Raw genomic sequence first — 12,940 nt, 5'->3', positions numbered from 1 at the left:
CAAGCGGGTACTAACAGCCATATGTCAGAGGCCTTAACACAATGCCTGGCACATAGTAAGTGCTCAGTAAATGTGAGATGCTATTTCCCTTTGGGTCCTTCTAATCCTTGATTGGGGTTTCTGTCCTTTAAATAGTCCCATGACTGTAGGAAATGTAATCTCTGAGAACAACTTTTAGAGGTGCTTGTTGCGGGGGAGGGGGGAGAGGGGAGAGGTGGTGACTGTGGCAATTCCTAAATTCAACCTAGAAAAGAGGGTAGAGATGGGGCCAGAGAGATTCCTGGGCTGGCTCTTGTCCAGGCCTCCTTCCTCCAGATTTCCTGTCCATTATCCACTACATGGCAGATGCCAGGACACCTGAGAGTGGAGGCACTGGCCCTTGGGCTCTCAGGGCCCATCAGAAGGGCTATGCTTGTCTCAGGTAAAGTCCTGCACCTGCACACGCACCACAGTCAGACCTGGGACCTGGAAGCAGAGTCCCAGTGCAGGTATGTCTTCCCTCCAGGTCCTTGGAAAGGTGGCATCACGTCAGTAGTCCCAGTGGCCCCTATGATGCTCCCCTTCTGCCCCTTCTGGGCCTGATGCTCCTTCCTCACTGTGTCCTCCCTCACCTGCCACCTCCTGCCCGAAGGATCATAACAGTCTCTCACAGGGCCTCCTACTTCCTCTCTGGCATCGCCCCTCTACCTCCCACCCCCATTCTCTCAGCATTAGAATAAACTTCTAAATAAGGAAATCGGGACCACATCGTTCCTCTTCTTAGATCATCCAGTGGCTTCCCATAGAATTAAAGCCCCCTTTCCCCTCTATGGCCTACAAGGTCCTGCACAGAGAGAGCAGTAGTTTGCCTAAAATCGTCGGTTTGCTATTGGTGGAGCCCAGGCTAGAATCCACTGTTCTGTGTCCATTGTACTTTCTCCTGCAGCCCATTTTCTCTCACGTTCTTTCCCAGGAGCCTGAGAGTGAGTTGCCTTTGTAAATAGGCTGAATTTCTGAAGGGTGAGTGAGGCCTGTGGGACCTGCATCCTATTTTTGTGTTTTCAAAATGTTAGTGACTATGTAACTCAAGATGTTTTTAGCACATTATCTCGAAAGCTTCGGTGCATTTATGGATGCAGAAAAGTACCTCAGAGAGAAAAGAGCAAGAATTGTATCAGTTACCTACTGCTGTGTAACAAACTGCCCCCAAACTTAGTTGCCTAAACCGTTTACTATCTCATGATTCTGTGAGTAGGTATTTTGGGCTGGACTTGGCTGGCTCACTCATGCGGCTACAGTCAGCAACTAGGTCAGCCCCTGGATGTCTTCACTCACATGGTTGGAATAATGGGGGTGAATGGGCCACACATCTCGAGGGTCTGGAAAGATTGACCAGTTTCCAAAAGCATCAAAAGAGAGCAAACACCAATGTCCAAGTGGTTTTCAAACCTCTGCTTGCACTCATGTTTACTAATGTCTCCTTGGCCAACGTAAGCCAAGTTCAGAATCAAAGGCTGAAGAAATTGACTCCATCTCTTAATGGGAGGAGCTGCAAAATATAGTTACCATTTTTCCCCCCAATCTTCCATAATGGTAGAGTCAGAAAATATTCATATTCACATTGAGAAGATTGTAATCATCCAAAGGTTTATCTAGTCTGCTGGGAGTGAGGGGGAGGAGGCTGTAGGGAGGGGCTTAGAAGTAGCTCCTAGCTGTCAGTTGAGGAAAAAACAGACAAGCCCTGGGGAATGCAAGCTGGGGACCCTGAGCCTCTCACCCAGCCCAGGTTGTCTTGCAGGGCCGGAAGTGGGCTGACCAGGAGGACCCAGTGGAGAGGAAAGACCTCGAACAGCTCAGGAGCTCTTAGCAGCTTCATTCTTTTCTCTCCTGGCATCATGAGATGCTGCTTATATAAGAAAAAGGAGAGAGAGAAAGTGCCTTCCACTCAAAACATAGGCCAGTCAGGGCTGTGGCCTTTGTTCCTAAAAATGAAGCCTGTGTAGGAAAACGAAGGCTGATGCACCTGGAGGTGAAAGCAGAGGTCAGGAGGGCAAAGCTTTTAAATGTGCGGTCTCCTGCCTGGGAGCTGCATGGTGGCACGCCCCGAGCTCAAGGGGAGCTGGCCATCAGAAGGCAGACTGCGAACCAAGGCAATGACTTTCTGATCCTGTCTGACAGAGACACGCCGAAGGTCCACATTTCCTCACTGCCAGACTGCAAACCATCAAAAAACGGAATTGCATTTACAAAGTGGAGGCCTCCTTCCACTCCTTCCAGACTGACCCTCACACAGCAAACCAGTATTTCAGATCCCTCCGCCAAACGTTGCCCTGGACCTGGGTGGTGAAGAGGCAGAGGGGGAAACGCGGCTCCCGGGCCATTTTCTTGTAGCTGCAGACAAATTAAAAACCTCCTTACCAGCCATTCATTCCCAGGAGGCCTCTTCCTTCCTCCGCAGGGGGCTGCAGTGCGGGAAGGAGGTCGGATTCTGGGAGGCTGGGCCTCCCGGGCTCTCAAGGAGGGGGAGCCTGCAAGAAAGGCGCCAGAGAGGCCCTAACCCCGAAGAAGAGACTGGCAGGCAGGGAGTGGGGGCAAAGTGCAGCCCAGGTCACTGGGGAAAAAGAAATCTCAAAATAAGGGAGTGGGGGAAAGTTCCACTTCCAGCCTAATGATGAAAGAAGCCTGGGTAAGAGAGGGGGCGGGGGCGCCCGAAGGAGGGAGAGCAGGAAGTGAGACGTTGCAAAGAGCAGAAAGTTTCTGAACCGCACTGGCTATTGAGGGAGCACAGGCCCGGGAGGGGCCGCCTCCGCACGCAGAGGCCGGTGAACCACTGATTTTGAGGACCTGGAGGTGCATTTGCTTGGGGCTCCCAAAGAGGAAGGGCAAAATGCCCTCTGAAGGGTGGGACGAATTGATTTCCCAAAGATGAACAGCATCACTGCCTCCAAATGCCCTCTCCAGTCCCCCTCCATCTCGCCTGGAGGCAGCAGGTGACCTGGGCCCAGGCCCCCGGAGGCGCCTTTGTTCCGGGGCATTCTGCTGCCCGCCCCGCCCCCACCCCTTGCACCTGGGCAGCGGCCTCCACATGCACTTGCCCACCCTCACCCTGGGCTGGCCCGCGGGGCGGGCTGGGCGGATGCCTTTGTATGTGAAAAGCCGCGAGTCCTCCAACTCGTTTTCCCTTCGGCTGGACACACTCGCTAATGGTTGTCCTGTTCACTCTGACAGCCACCGAAACCCACGCCCGGGAAAAGAACAGTTAGCCGGCAACACTTTATCCGGGAAGACAAGTTTGTGACCGAGGCCGCCGAGCGGGATACCCTCACTGTGGATGGCGAGAGCCCGGCCCTTGGGGAGCTCGGCTCTGCCCTCCGATCCGCAGGTGCGCCCCGCTGAGTTCTAATCCGACCCCTCGGAGGTTTGCTAATTTAATTGTGTAATGGTCCACACCTGAGACATGCCCTTAACTATCTTCAGGACATGACTTAGCTTAAAAGAAAGAGTATTAAGAGAATTAAAATAAGAGCATTAAGACAGGGACTTAGACATTGAAAGCTCTTACCATCTCTCACACATCCGAGTCAGGCAGAAGGGAACTGGAGGAGGGGGTCGACCTCCAGTTAGAAAAAACAACAAGAAGTAATTAAAGTTCTTGCCAAGTGATTCTGAAATATGTATTTAGCCCTTGTAAGTTAAATACCTTGGGTTTTTTAACGAGCGATTTCCCCAAACATCTATTATTCACGTCAGTAGGACAGACAGTAAAGCACTGTAAGATTTATAGAAACTAAAAGACTTCCCATGTTAAAGGTTAATGAAAGTGTAATTTGAATCATGAAATCTTTATGTGTCGGCTCAGTTTACACCGAGGGCTCATTAAGGATGCGGTGGGGACCGCGGGCGGCCGGTGACGTCACAGCGGGTATTTAAATGGGCGGGGCCACGCTGCCGGGGGATGGAATTCTTTAAAAATATAAAAGGCTCCCTCCTTCCTTCAGTCTCTCCAGCAGTCAACTTCACCGACAGCCTTGGTTCCACCCCGAGGATTTCAGTGAGAGAACACGTTCGAGGGAATCAGGAAGCAGAGAAAAGGTCACAAATAAGCGCTTCAGGAACAATGAAAGCTTTTCTCTATGCAGCAGTGGGAGAGTTGCTAGAAAAACTGGAAAGGTATTAATCAGAAGTGGCTATAAATCCTCTGGAGTTTTGCTCTTATAAAACTCCTCAGAGAAAGTCCTGAAGGAAATGCAGGTCAAAGCCCAAAAAAGCTCTTGATCAGAGATTGCTGGAGGAAAAGCTTCCCAGACGCCGTTTAATAGGCAGCAATCACCCCAGGAGTGGGGAAGCCAAGTACGCTTGAAACATGGTTGCAATTCCTAATAGGTCTTGTCACACTTAAGGCACTGCAAGCTCCATCCAACGAACAGCTGAAGCTAGCTGGCGATTCATAAAGCCAACAGTTTAAAGTTTATTATGATGAAAGCACTTAATGACAGCCATCGCTAGGGGCCCATCATTTATAAAGCTGTGCTGAGTATTAGACATGTAGCATGACCACCAATTTTATGTCACAATTGCTACCATAAAATGACCTTTGGTGATTTTTGCTGCATGTGGTGGACAGCTCTTCCTTCACATTAGTGCTCTGTGGCTTTCTTTGCAGACTATTATGCTGTCTAAAGCTTATTTGGCACTGTCGTGAGCCTCAACCCTTGTTATTACCCCGAAGGCCTGTCTTAAAAAAAAAAAAAATCTCATGCTCTATTACGCCACTCCAATAATTTACAGTTCTTACCAGCCTTGGTTAGTGTAATATTTTAATGCAAATATGCTTTACCATTACATTTTATGTAAAAAGAAAAAAGTTCCCATGCGTCTGGCTAGTGCAATAGCCATTTGAGGAGTTCACTGAAATCAGCCTCTCATTCCGTGGCCTGGTCTCATTGAATGGGCACTCTTTTCCCTGGTCGGTCGGTTAAAACACCTCCAGAAAAAAAAGGGGGGTGGGGGGGCTAATTAAACTTCCCTAGAGAATGAAAGATTTTTTTTAAAAAGATCCTATGTGTGATAAACCCACCTAAGGCAGAAACACCGATTCCTATTTCCCTACCTCCAGTCCCCATGCAAATTTACATTATTTAATTAGGATTCCATTTTCCAACCTGCTTTGTGTAGTTAGAAAGTGTTTGAATACACGGCCACTTTACTGCTCCAATGCAAACCGCTGTTGAGAAAGTGGTCTGTCCATGCTACACCACCTTTAAATTGTGTATATAATTTTATAAATGATATAAAATCTGCTTCTAGTCCCTGAAAAAAAAAAAAGAAAGAAAGAAAGAAACACAAGCATGGCACACTGCAATTTTGGAAGGATTTAAAATATGTGATTTCTGCTGGTACCTACTGTATTGGGTTTTATATAAAGCTTTTTTCAATAAGGTAAATTGTTACATGACAAACTCATCTTCCACCATTATCATCCGCTGTTTGTGTTTAACAACAGGAGTCCCGCTCTAACAAAACTGTTGTAATGGCTGCACAAATTACTCAGCTGAAAGCTTTCACCAAACAAAACAGTATTAATCAGCAGTTCTTATGAAGGTGCTAATTAAAAACAATTTTCTTCCTCAGTTTGCAATACTAAAGCCATCTTCACTTGCACAGTTTCCAATATACAGCTACTGTATTTGCTCACACGTCAGGCCCTCTATTAACTATTGAATCTCCTATTAGCCATTTTATTACATTTCTGTTCACAAGCTTGTTGACATTTTAAAAGTCACAGTATGATCTGTTTTATCTATTAAAAATGTATTAATTGAAAAGTCAGGGGGACAAAAAAGACAAAATGTAGACTCCAAATGCACAGGCTTCCAGGGCAGACAACGCGGTGAGCATGTAGCCGCAGCCTGGGCAGTGAGCTCTCTGGCTAAAATGAAATCTGAGAATTAAAATGGCATTTCAGGCTTAATAAACACCATCAGGCTCCTTCCTAATTTGGAAATAGTCCTCTCAGGAAAAGATATTTGCCCTCTGTCGAAATTCAGTTTTGAAGGAGACCTAGTCTTACTTTCAAATCAATCTTTCCTCTATGTGATGCAATCAGCAGAAGACAGACACTTCCTACAGTCTGAACTCAGAGTTTAATCTGGGGTGGAGCCTGGGACCTGGAGCCCAGATCTATGGTCTACAGTTTGGTCTTCCCCGTCAGTGTGTGTGTACTTATGTCTACATATACTTGGATCTCCACGTGGCTAACCTGCTCGCCACCCTCCTCAGTCCTGATGGGCAATGCCACCAAATTGTTTGGCATAGATTAGAAACGAGCCAAATGTTGACTAAGTGCAAAGACAAACTCCAAGGAAGCTGGATTGAGGGAAGAGAACAGTCTATTTCTATTTAAAAACAAACACATGAATAAAAAACCCAAAAGTCTAACCCTGAGGGGAAGGTATGCCCCATTTTGATAGTGGAGAGAAGAAAAAAAAAAATCAAAAAACAAAACAAAACACCACCACAACCACCTCCTGCCTGTGGTATTAAAACCAGGTTCAAAAGCAGTTAACTAGTTTAGGACAGACACCTGGCTGCTGCCATAGGGCTCCAGAGGGCCACTAATCCTTCCATTCACTCGGTTAACTGCTGGGTCCCCCAGACTGATTCAACAGGTATGCAGTGGTAAATTCAGCCCCTACTGAAGCCAAAGGGAAAATCAGCAAGGGGCGGGCAGCTCTTCTCTGAAACACCCGAGGAACCAGCCAGAAAAGCTTTTATGCCCCAGACAAGTTTTCTGCTGAATACTGAGCACCTAAATTACCCTTCCCTAATGGAACTTACATTTTCACGCTCAGTCAAAAAGCCAACAAAATACACAATTTATACAAAATAGCATCAACCTCTTAGGTAGTCTTTTCTAGCACTTTTATCCCAATTCACAGCGTATGTCCTGCTATAAAATAAAATAAAATATATTTCTTATAACCAACTTATATGTAGCTGTTCATATCACCGCATTAGAACTGACCATGGGCGGTATTAGAAACATTCTCACATCCAACCAGATCTACTTAGCATGACAAAGGGAAAGGAGGAGTTTTAGTAGAAGGTACAGGTACAGGGGGAAGGGGAGTATCATGATAATTCTTAAGATTTCCTAAGTAGACAGGCTTCCTTTTGAAACAAACACATGCATAATTACATAGTAGACAATTATGGAATGGGGCACTTCAATGCATAGTACACAACCCAATACCAATGCATAGAAATAATTCTTAATTATGAAGCTCAAAAGAAATGTACATGGATCAAGTTTCCAAAGCAGCTATATTTTCCCCTTCTCAATATCGGGATTTCATTAAAATGTAAGAAACTAAAAAACAAACAAACAAACAAAAAAACACTGTTAAATTATTCAATAAGATACAGCATTTGTTACTCAAAAACTTCCAGAGAACCTGGCTAGAGACGTTTCTGGATGAGGATCTCATAAAGAGGAGACCCATGCAATCCTCAATATTTTACAGGAGATTCTCTAGGCTTTAATCACACAATAAGCACATTTGTTTACTAGGTATCTCTTGGTAGGAACAGCTCACTTCTTACACTGTCTCAAGCTTAGGTAACTGCACACCCTATTCTTAAATATGAAAAAGATAAAAATACAAATAAATTACGGGTTTACTTTTTAAAATACAATTTCTCTTAGAGAAATAAACACTGGATTTCTACACCCACAACACACGAATGCAAATTGAATTCTTGCCAATTCATGTATTTTCATGAGGAAAAATGGAAATAGTCTCATGATTCTGCTGTCCTGTATTTGAAAAGAAAAACAGAAAGAATAGACCATCTTAGGTGCTACTGCTGGGATGGGTTTTCTTTGTCTGGCAGATTTGGTTGCAGGTTTTACAGAAGAAATAATTCCTGCTGTATTTCCGCCAGGACAGATGGAACTACCCGTGTTGCCTTTTAAAACATTCCCAATTCTAATTTTTAAACAAGAAAATATGAAGCCAGTGTGCTACCTATACAGTCGCCAAAGGAGAGCTGCCACTAGCTGAACTACTCAGCTAAATGGCTGGTTTGCATTGCCCTGGTCTTTATCTAGCACTGAGAATAGACTGCTGTTTTATCCAAAGAGGAATAAATTGCTGTTATTGTGATGTTAGCCCATCACTTGGCATTGCAATTCAAGTTTTTGTGAGAAAGAAATGTACGATCTAACTGCGACTTGACCTATGCCTTCCGAGATCCATCTAGGTGCTCTAATGGAGCAGAAAAAGTGGTGAATACAAGGACATGCAAACTGATGGTGAAAAATTTGTTTGATGATAAAAGGGAGCAGAGAAGACATTTGAGAGTCGCTGTTTTTATGACAGCTAAGTTTGTTTAACATGCAAAAGGGTTCCCCCCTCCCACAGTGTCCCTTTAATTGCACCACACTAACTACATGCTTATAAACATAGGAGGATGTAACCTGCTAATGACATGACTACTAAAGTGGGAGCAGATGATTCCTTACAGATAAACATCTGAATTTCCACAAAAGGCATTACAGCATCTCGTGGATGCACTAGGCAGGAATACGCCTGGGTTCCCTGCAGAAAAGGCATTCTCCTTTAATCCCAGGTAGCACCTATTAAATGTTTACTATACGCTCGAATCACAGCATATAACAATATATACTTACTTTAAATAAGATAATTGTGTGATTGAGTTTTTAAAACTCCCCCTGGTTGCAGTTTAGTTTATCAACCATTTATTCAAAATTTCTCTGGAAAGGACCTATTTTGAAAGAAGCCTGGAGAACAGCAGCCGTTAGATGTGAGCCCTGATAAAGGCTCACTTTTCATTCATAGTCAGAGCCTAAATGTGCTCTTCTTGTACCTAAACAGATAATAAGCACTCAGCACACTCCTCCTCCTTGACACAACACATTGAGACTAATCACACATAATTGGAGAGGAGGAGCAGAGGGCTGGCCACGCTATTGTGTCCAGAGGACAAACGGTCAGTTTATAAGGCTTTGGGCTGATGGAGTCATTTCTTATACATCTATAGGGGGAAAAACCGTCCTGTTTAAAAGGGGGAAAAGAATGAGCCAGGGAGATAGAAAAAGAGATGGCAGCTTTAACACCAATGAATTTGAGGGAGATCAGAAAGATATGCTTTATTTTTATTAACCAGGTTAGAATTATCATGTTTGCGGTTTTATACATTAAAAACTACCGTCACCCAAATGGAACAAAGACCAAGGTATTTTTTTTTTCTTTTCAAAAATGGGGGTGGCAATCACCAAAGGAAATTCTGTCTCAATTAGAGGCAAAAATATTTAGGGTGCTTACAAGTCCAATTCAAATAGCAGCCAGGCTGTTTATAGATATTTAAAGACAAACAAAGGTTTAGTGCAGGAAGAGCAACAAGCGGACTGAAAAAAGAGAGGACGGGGATGGCTGGGGAATAATGTGGGTGAGGACAGGTGGGCTCCATAATCACACGTGGAATGTCGCCAAGGTGGCGGGGGGCCCACGTCTTGGGGGCTGGACAGGAAGCCAATGGCTTGCTGCATATTACACACATTACAGATTTCTGGTTTGGGAAAATATTCCCTGTGTACTTGATGTTTTCTTCATCTTTTGAGCAGCTTAGTCTTCTATCCACTTTTGGTTAAAATAAGCAGAAGTGGGTAATGAAGGTTTTCTTCATACATATCCTGGTTTTCCTCTTTCAACTGAAAACAATAATAGAAAAAAAGAAAGGTAAGGAGACTCAGATTAGGAATTTTTACCAGTCGATTTAAATGTTGAGTATAACGAAGACTTCTTACCTAAATATATTGTTCTGGAAAAAAAAATAAAGCAACTCAGTGGCACTGACATATCAACATGACGCATCAAGATGAGAATCTCTTTGTTTTGTTTGGGTAGGGTGTTTTTTCATAAACAGTCACCCTGCATTTGTGACCCCCAGGAACTGTGAGGCACTTCAGGGAAGGCAGAGCTGGCCAGCCATTTGGCATAGAAGCTTCCGGGAATCCAGCGGGCAGGCCTCTCAGACCCCGTTTGGAGACCGTGGCAACACCTGGGCACCAGGGAAAGGCTTGTGGGGCCCAGGACATTTCAAAGACTCTCCAGGTCCTTCCCAGGGGTTTTAATATTAATGATAAGTAACGCAACAATTCTTTTCTCCAGGGGGAAAAGCGTATTCCAACAATCAGAGCAGCAGGCTTCGATGCTGCTCAGGTGAACTTCCGAGGCCTTCCCAGGGCAGATGTGCAAATCCCATCAGCATTCTCCAATCTGAAGTACACTTCTCCGCATTGGCTAGAGTAATTCTGATAGTCATATTTATATGTATTCTAGCAAATAATAAATAGCTATTTATAAAGACAAAATCAATATTTTTGAGCCAAATTTTAATTCATTTTTTAATTTATAAGAATCAGAAATAAATACCTTTTTCACTATACATGGAACCAATTCCTTTATTATTTCAAATCAGACAAACCTCCCCCTCCCCCTAGAAGCTAAATGAATGGCTCCAACATGACTCTTTCCGGGATTAGTAAATCTGGGGCATAGCTTGAATCTTTTCAAAGCGCATGTTCCTTCTATATCATATTCCCACACTGCGGCACGCCCGCCCGCACTGCTCAGGACAGGAGCAAGGAGCCTGCTCTTCCTTTTCTCCTGGGGAAAGTAAAGGCACCTAGTCTTTACTTCCGAATCCACTGCCCTAAGATCTGATGGTGGTCCAATCACTCACGTGACTTCATTCTGTTTTCTTACACGGAGTTTGTTCTATTTACAGATGAGTAATTATCTATTTAGAAAGAGCCTCATGGATTTCGGTTGCCACCAAAATAATGACAGTGTTATTCTTAAACACACATCCCTCAATATCACTAATTAAAAACAACAACAAACACACAAAGAAATGGCTTCACAAACTTCCCAAACCACACCCACTAATAGGGGCCTATCAACTGTAAATACCTCTGATGTCAGTTGCCGTAGTGCTAGAAGGAGCACACTGAAATACTTCGCAGAGGGAAGAGGGGCCACGCTAGCTAAATTCTTCCTCAGGGACTGGGGATAAGGGAAAGGTGATTACTCAGCGTGAGTCAGCTGACCTACTCACTCACAATGCACTAATATACAGACTCAAATGAGCTCTTTATAAAGTCCCTGAGGTAATATGTGGGGTAAATAATTCTTCTGTAAATATGGGTTAGAAATCACTTTTAGCTTGGATTCTGTGCTGACCTCTGGAGGCTGAAGCCGAGGCTTCCTTGCTGGGAGGGACCGGGGCCCACCCCGTGTTGAAGGTGAGCCCTTCCCGAGACGGGGAAGAGCGGACAACCCTACACCCCAACCCAGATCATTTCCGAATCCAGGACACACCAAAGCTGTTAGGCAATGTTTGCTTTGCTGGGGGAATGTTATGTGGTTTAAGAATAATTCCATTTTCCCAGGCTGTCCTTCTTTGCCCAATGAATAATTATAATGTTAAGAAATACAAAAGCACCTTGAAAAAAAAATGAACAGAAGGGAAATTATGAATAAAACAATTTTTCAATTTCATAGGTTAAAACAGGGTCTTTGAAGACTGAACCAAGTTATATAGCTGCTATTAGTCACATTATGCTTTACTTCCTAATTGGATGCCACACGCTCAGCCTCGCCGGGGCGCGAACAGCAGCAGCGGGAGAGGAGTTCAGACTGTTTACCCTTTACAGTACCCACAATTATCAACAGCCCACCACACAGATGACAAGCACCAGCCACTTGTGATGTGGCATTTTGAATAGAAAAGCAGAAGTGCAATATGGCCGTGCTTTTCACACAATGTACTGACTTCACAGCCGAGCCGAGCCTCTCTTCATGGCTAAGTACAGAAATACAGAAAATAAACACACGGGTGGTTTTGTGAAAGTTGAGAGAGGGGAAAAAAAATACCTGTGGCGTGTAAAATTATATTTCAAAGAAAATTTGCATGAATGAGTGCAGTTTTATCAACTAATTTCAAGCCAGGGGCGATCTCAGAGCCAGGTCTCTCTACCGTGCTAAACCATTTGCTATCTTCACATCCTCCAAGGTTCCCAGCCATACCACCGGGCAGTGCATTTCCTTCCCAGCCCGGGGGAGACCCAGAGGTTGGGTAGGGGGAGGGAGGTGTTTTATTTTTCTTTCCGTTGCCTGGACGAACAGAAAGGCAGTATTTTAAACACACACACACACACACACACACACGCACACACACACACCCACACCCCACACCTTTAGCTGCCTGGTCCCCGGGCATGCTGGCTGCATGGTGTGGGCACCATTTAGCAAAAACACTGGCAGAAAAGTGCAGAATGGCACCGTTTTGATTACAGGCTTGCTTTTGAACGGAAATAAAATTTCACAGTTAACAATGAGAGGTGAAAAGTTTAAGAGGCAAAGCTGTTCCTCCTGATCACTGACTGGTAATCAGCTTCATGGGTGGTTGCCTAAATCTGTAGATTTTTTTTTTGTACCTTGCACTACTGCCAAGATTGTAACTAATTTTTCCCCCTGTTGTAAGAGGAGGGGTGAAAACCTCGGCACAGAAGGCAGCTGTGTATGAGTGACGTGAGGCACTAATGCAGAGGGCAGAATTAAAATTCATGAATCTCTTCACAACCATTTGTGTAACAAGATTAAGACGGGACAGCGGAAAAGAGCGGCATTATCAGGCGTCTTACAGTCCTCCAGCTGGTTACGCTCTATTCCAGCACAGTAGGGCTAAGAGGATAACACGCGGCCCGAGGAAAACGCCGCTCCTGCATTTGGGAGCGAGCTCGTCCCTGGGACCGTGGGGGTTTGGCCGGAGATGGAGAGGAAGAAAGCTGATTGCCGCTCAAGATGGAAAACTTTTAAGCCCCGGCTATTAGCACGCGGCGAACAAAAGCGGCCAGGGTGGAGGTTCCCGGCGG

At 44.8% G+C, this 12,940-nt stretch overlaps 1 protein-coding gene across 1 annotated transcript in view; it reads right to left on the bottom strand.

The window, feature by feature from the left end:
• Positions 1-9,123: 9,123 nt before the first annotated feature.
• CAMKMT (calmodulin-lysine N-methyltransferase) overlaps positions 9,124-12,940 on the bottom strand; it is a 278,568-nt gene continuing 274,751 nt past the window's right edge. The window contains exon 12 of the mRNA XM_005864842.2: positions 9,124-9,712. Coding sequence (XP_005864904.1) covers positions 9,635-9,712 — 78 coding nt within the window. The 3' untranslated portion in view covers positions 9,124-9,634. The remainder of the gene's footprint in view (positions 9,713-12,940) is intronic.

The sequence above is a fragment of the Myotis brandtii genome, unplaced genomic scaffold, assembly GCF_000412655.1.
Source record: "Myotis brandtii unplaced genomic scaffold, ASM41265v1 scaffold191, whole genome shotgun sequence".
NCBI classification, from domain to species: Eukaryota; Metazoa; Chordata; class Mammalia; order Chiroptera; family Vespertilionidae; genus Myotis; species Myotis brandtii.
The sequence above is the reverse complement of the archived record's forward strand: the minus strand, read 5'-3'. Positions and strand labels throughout refer to the sequence as shown.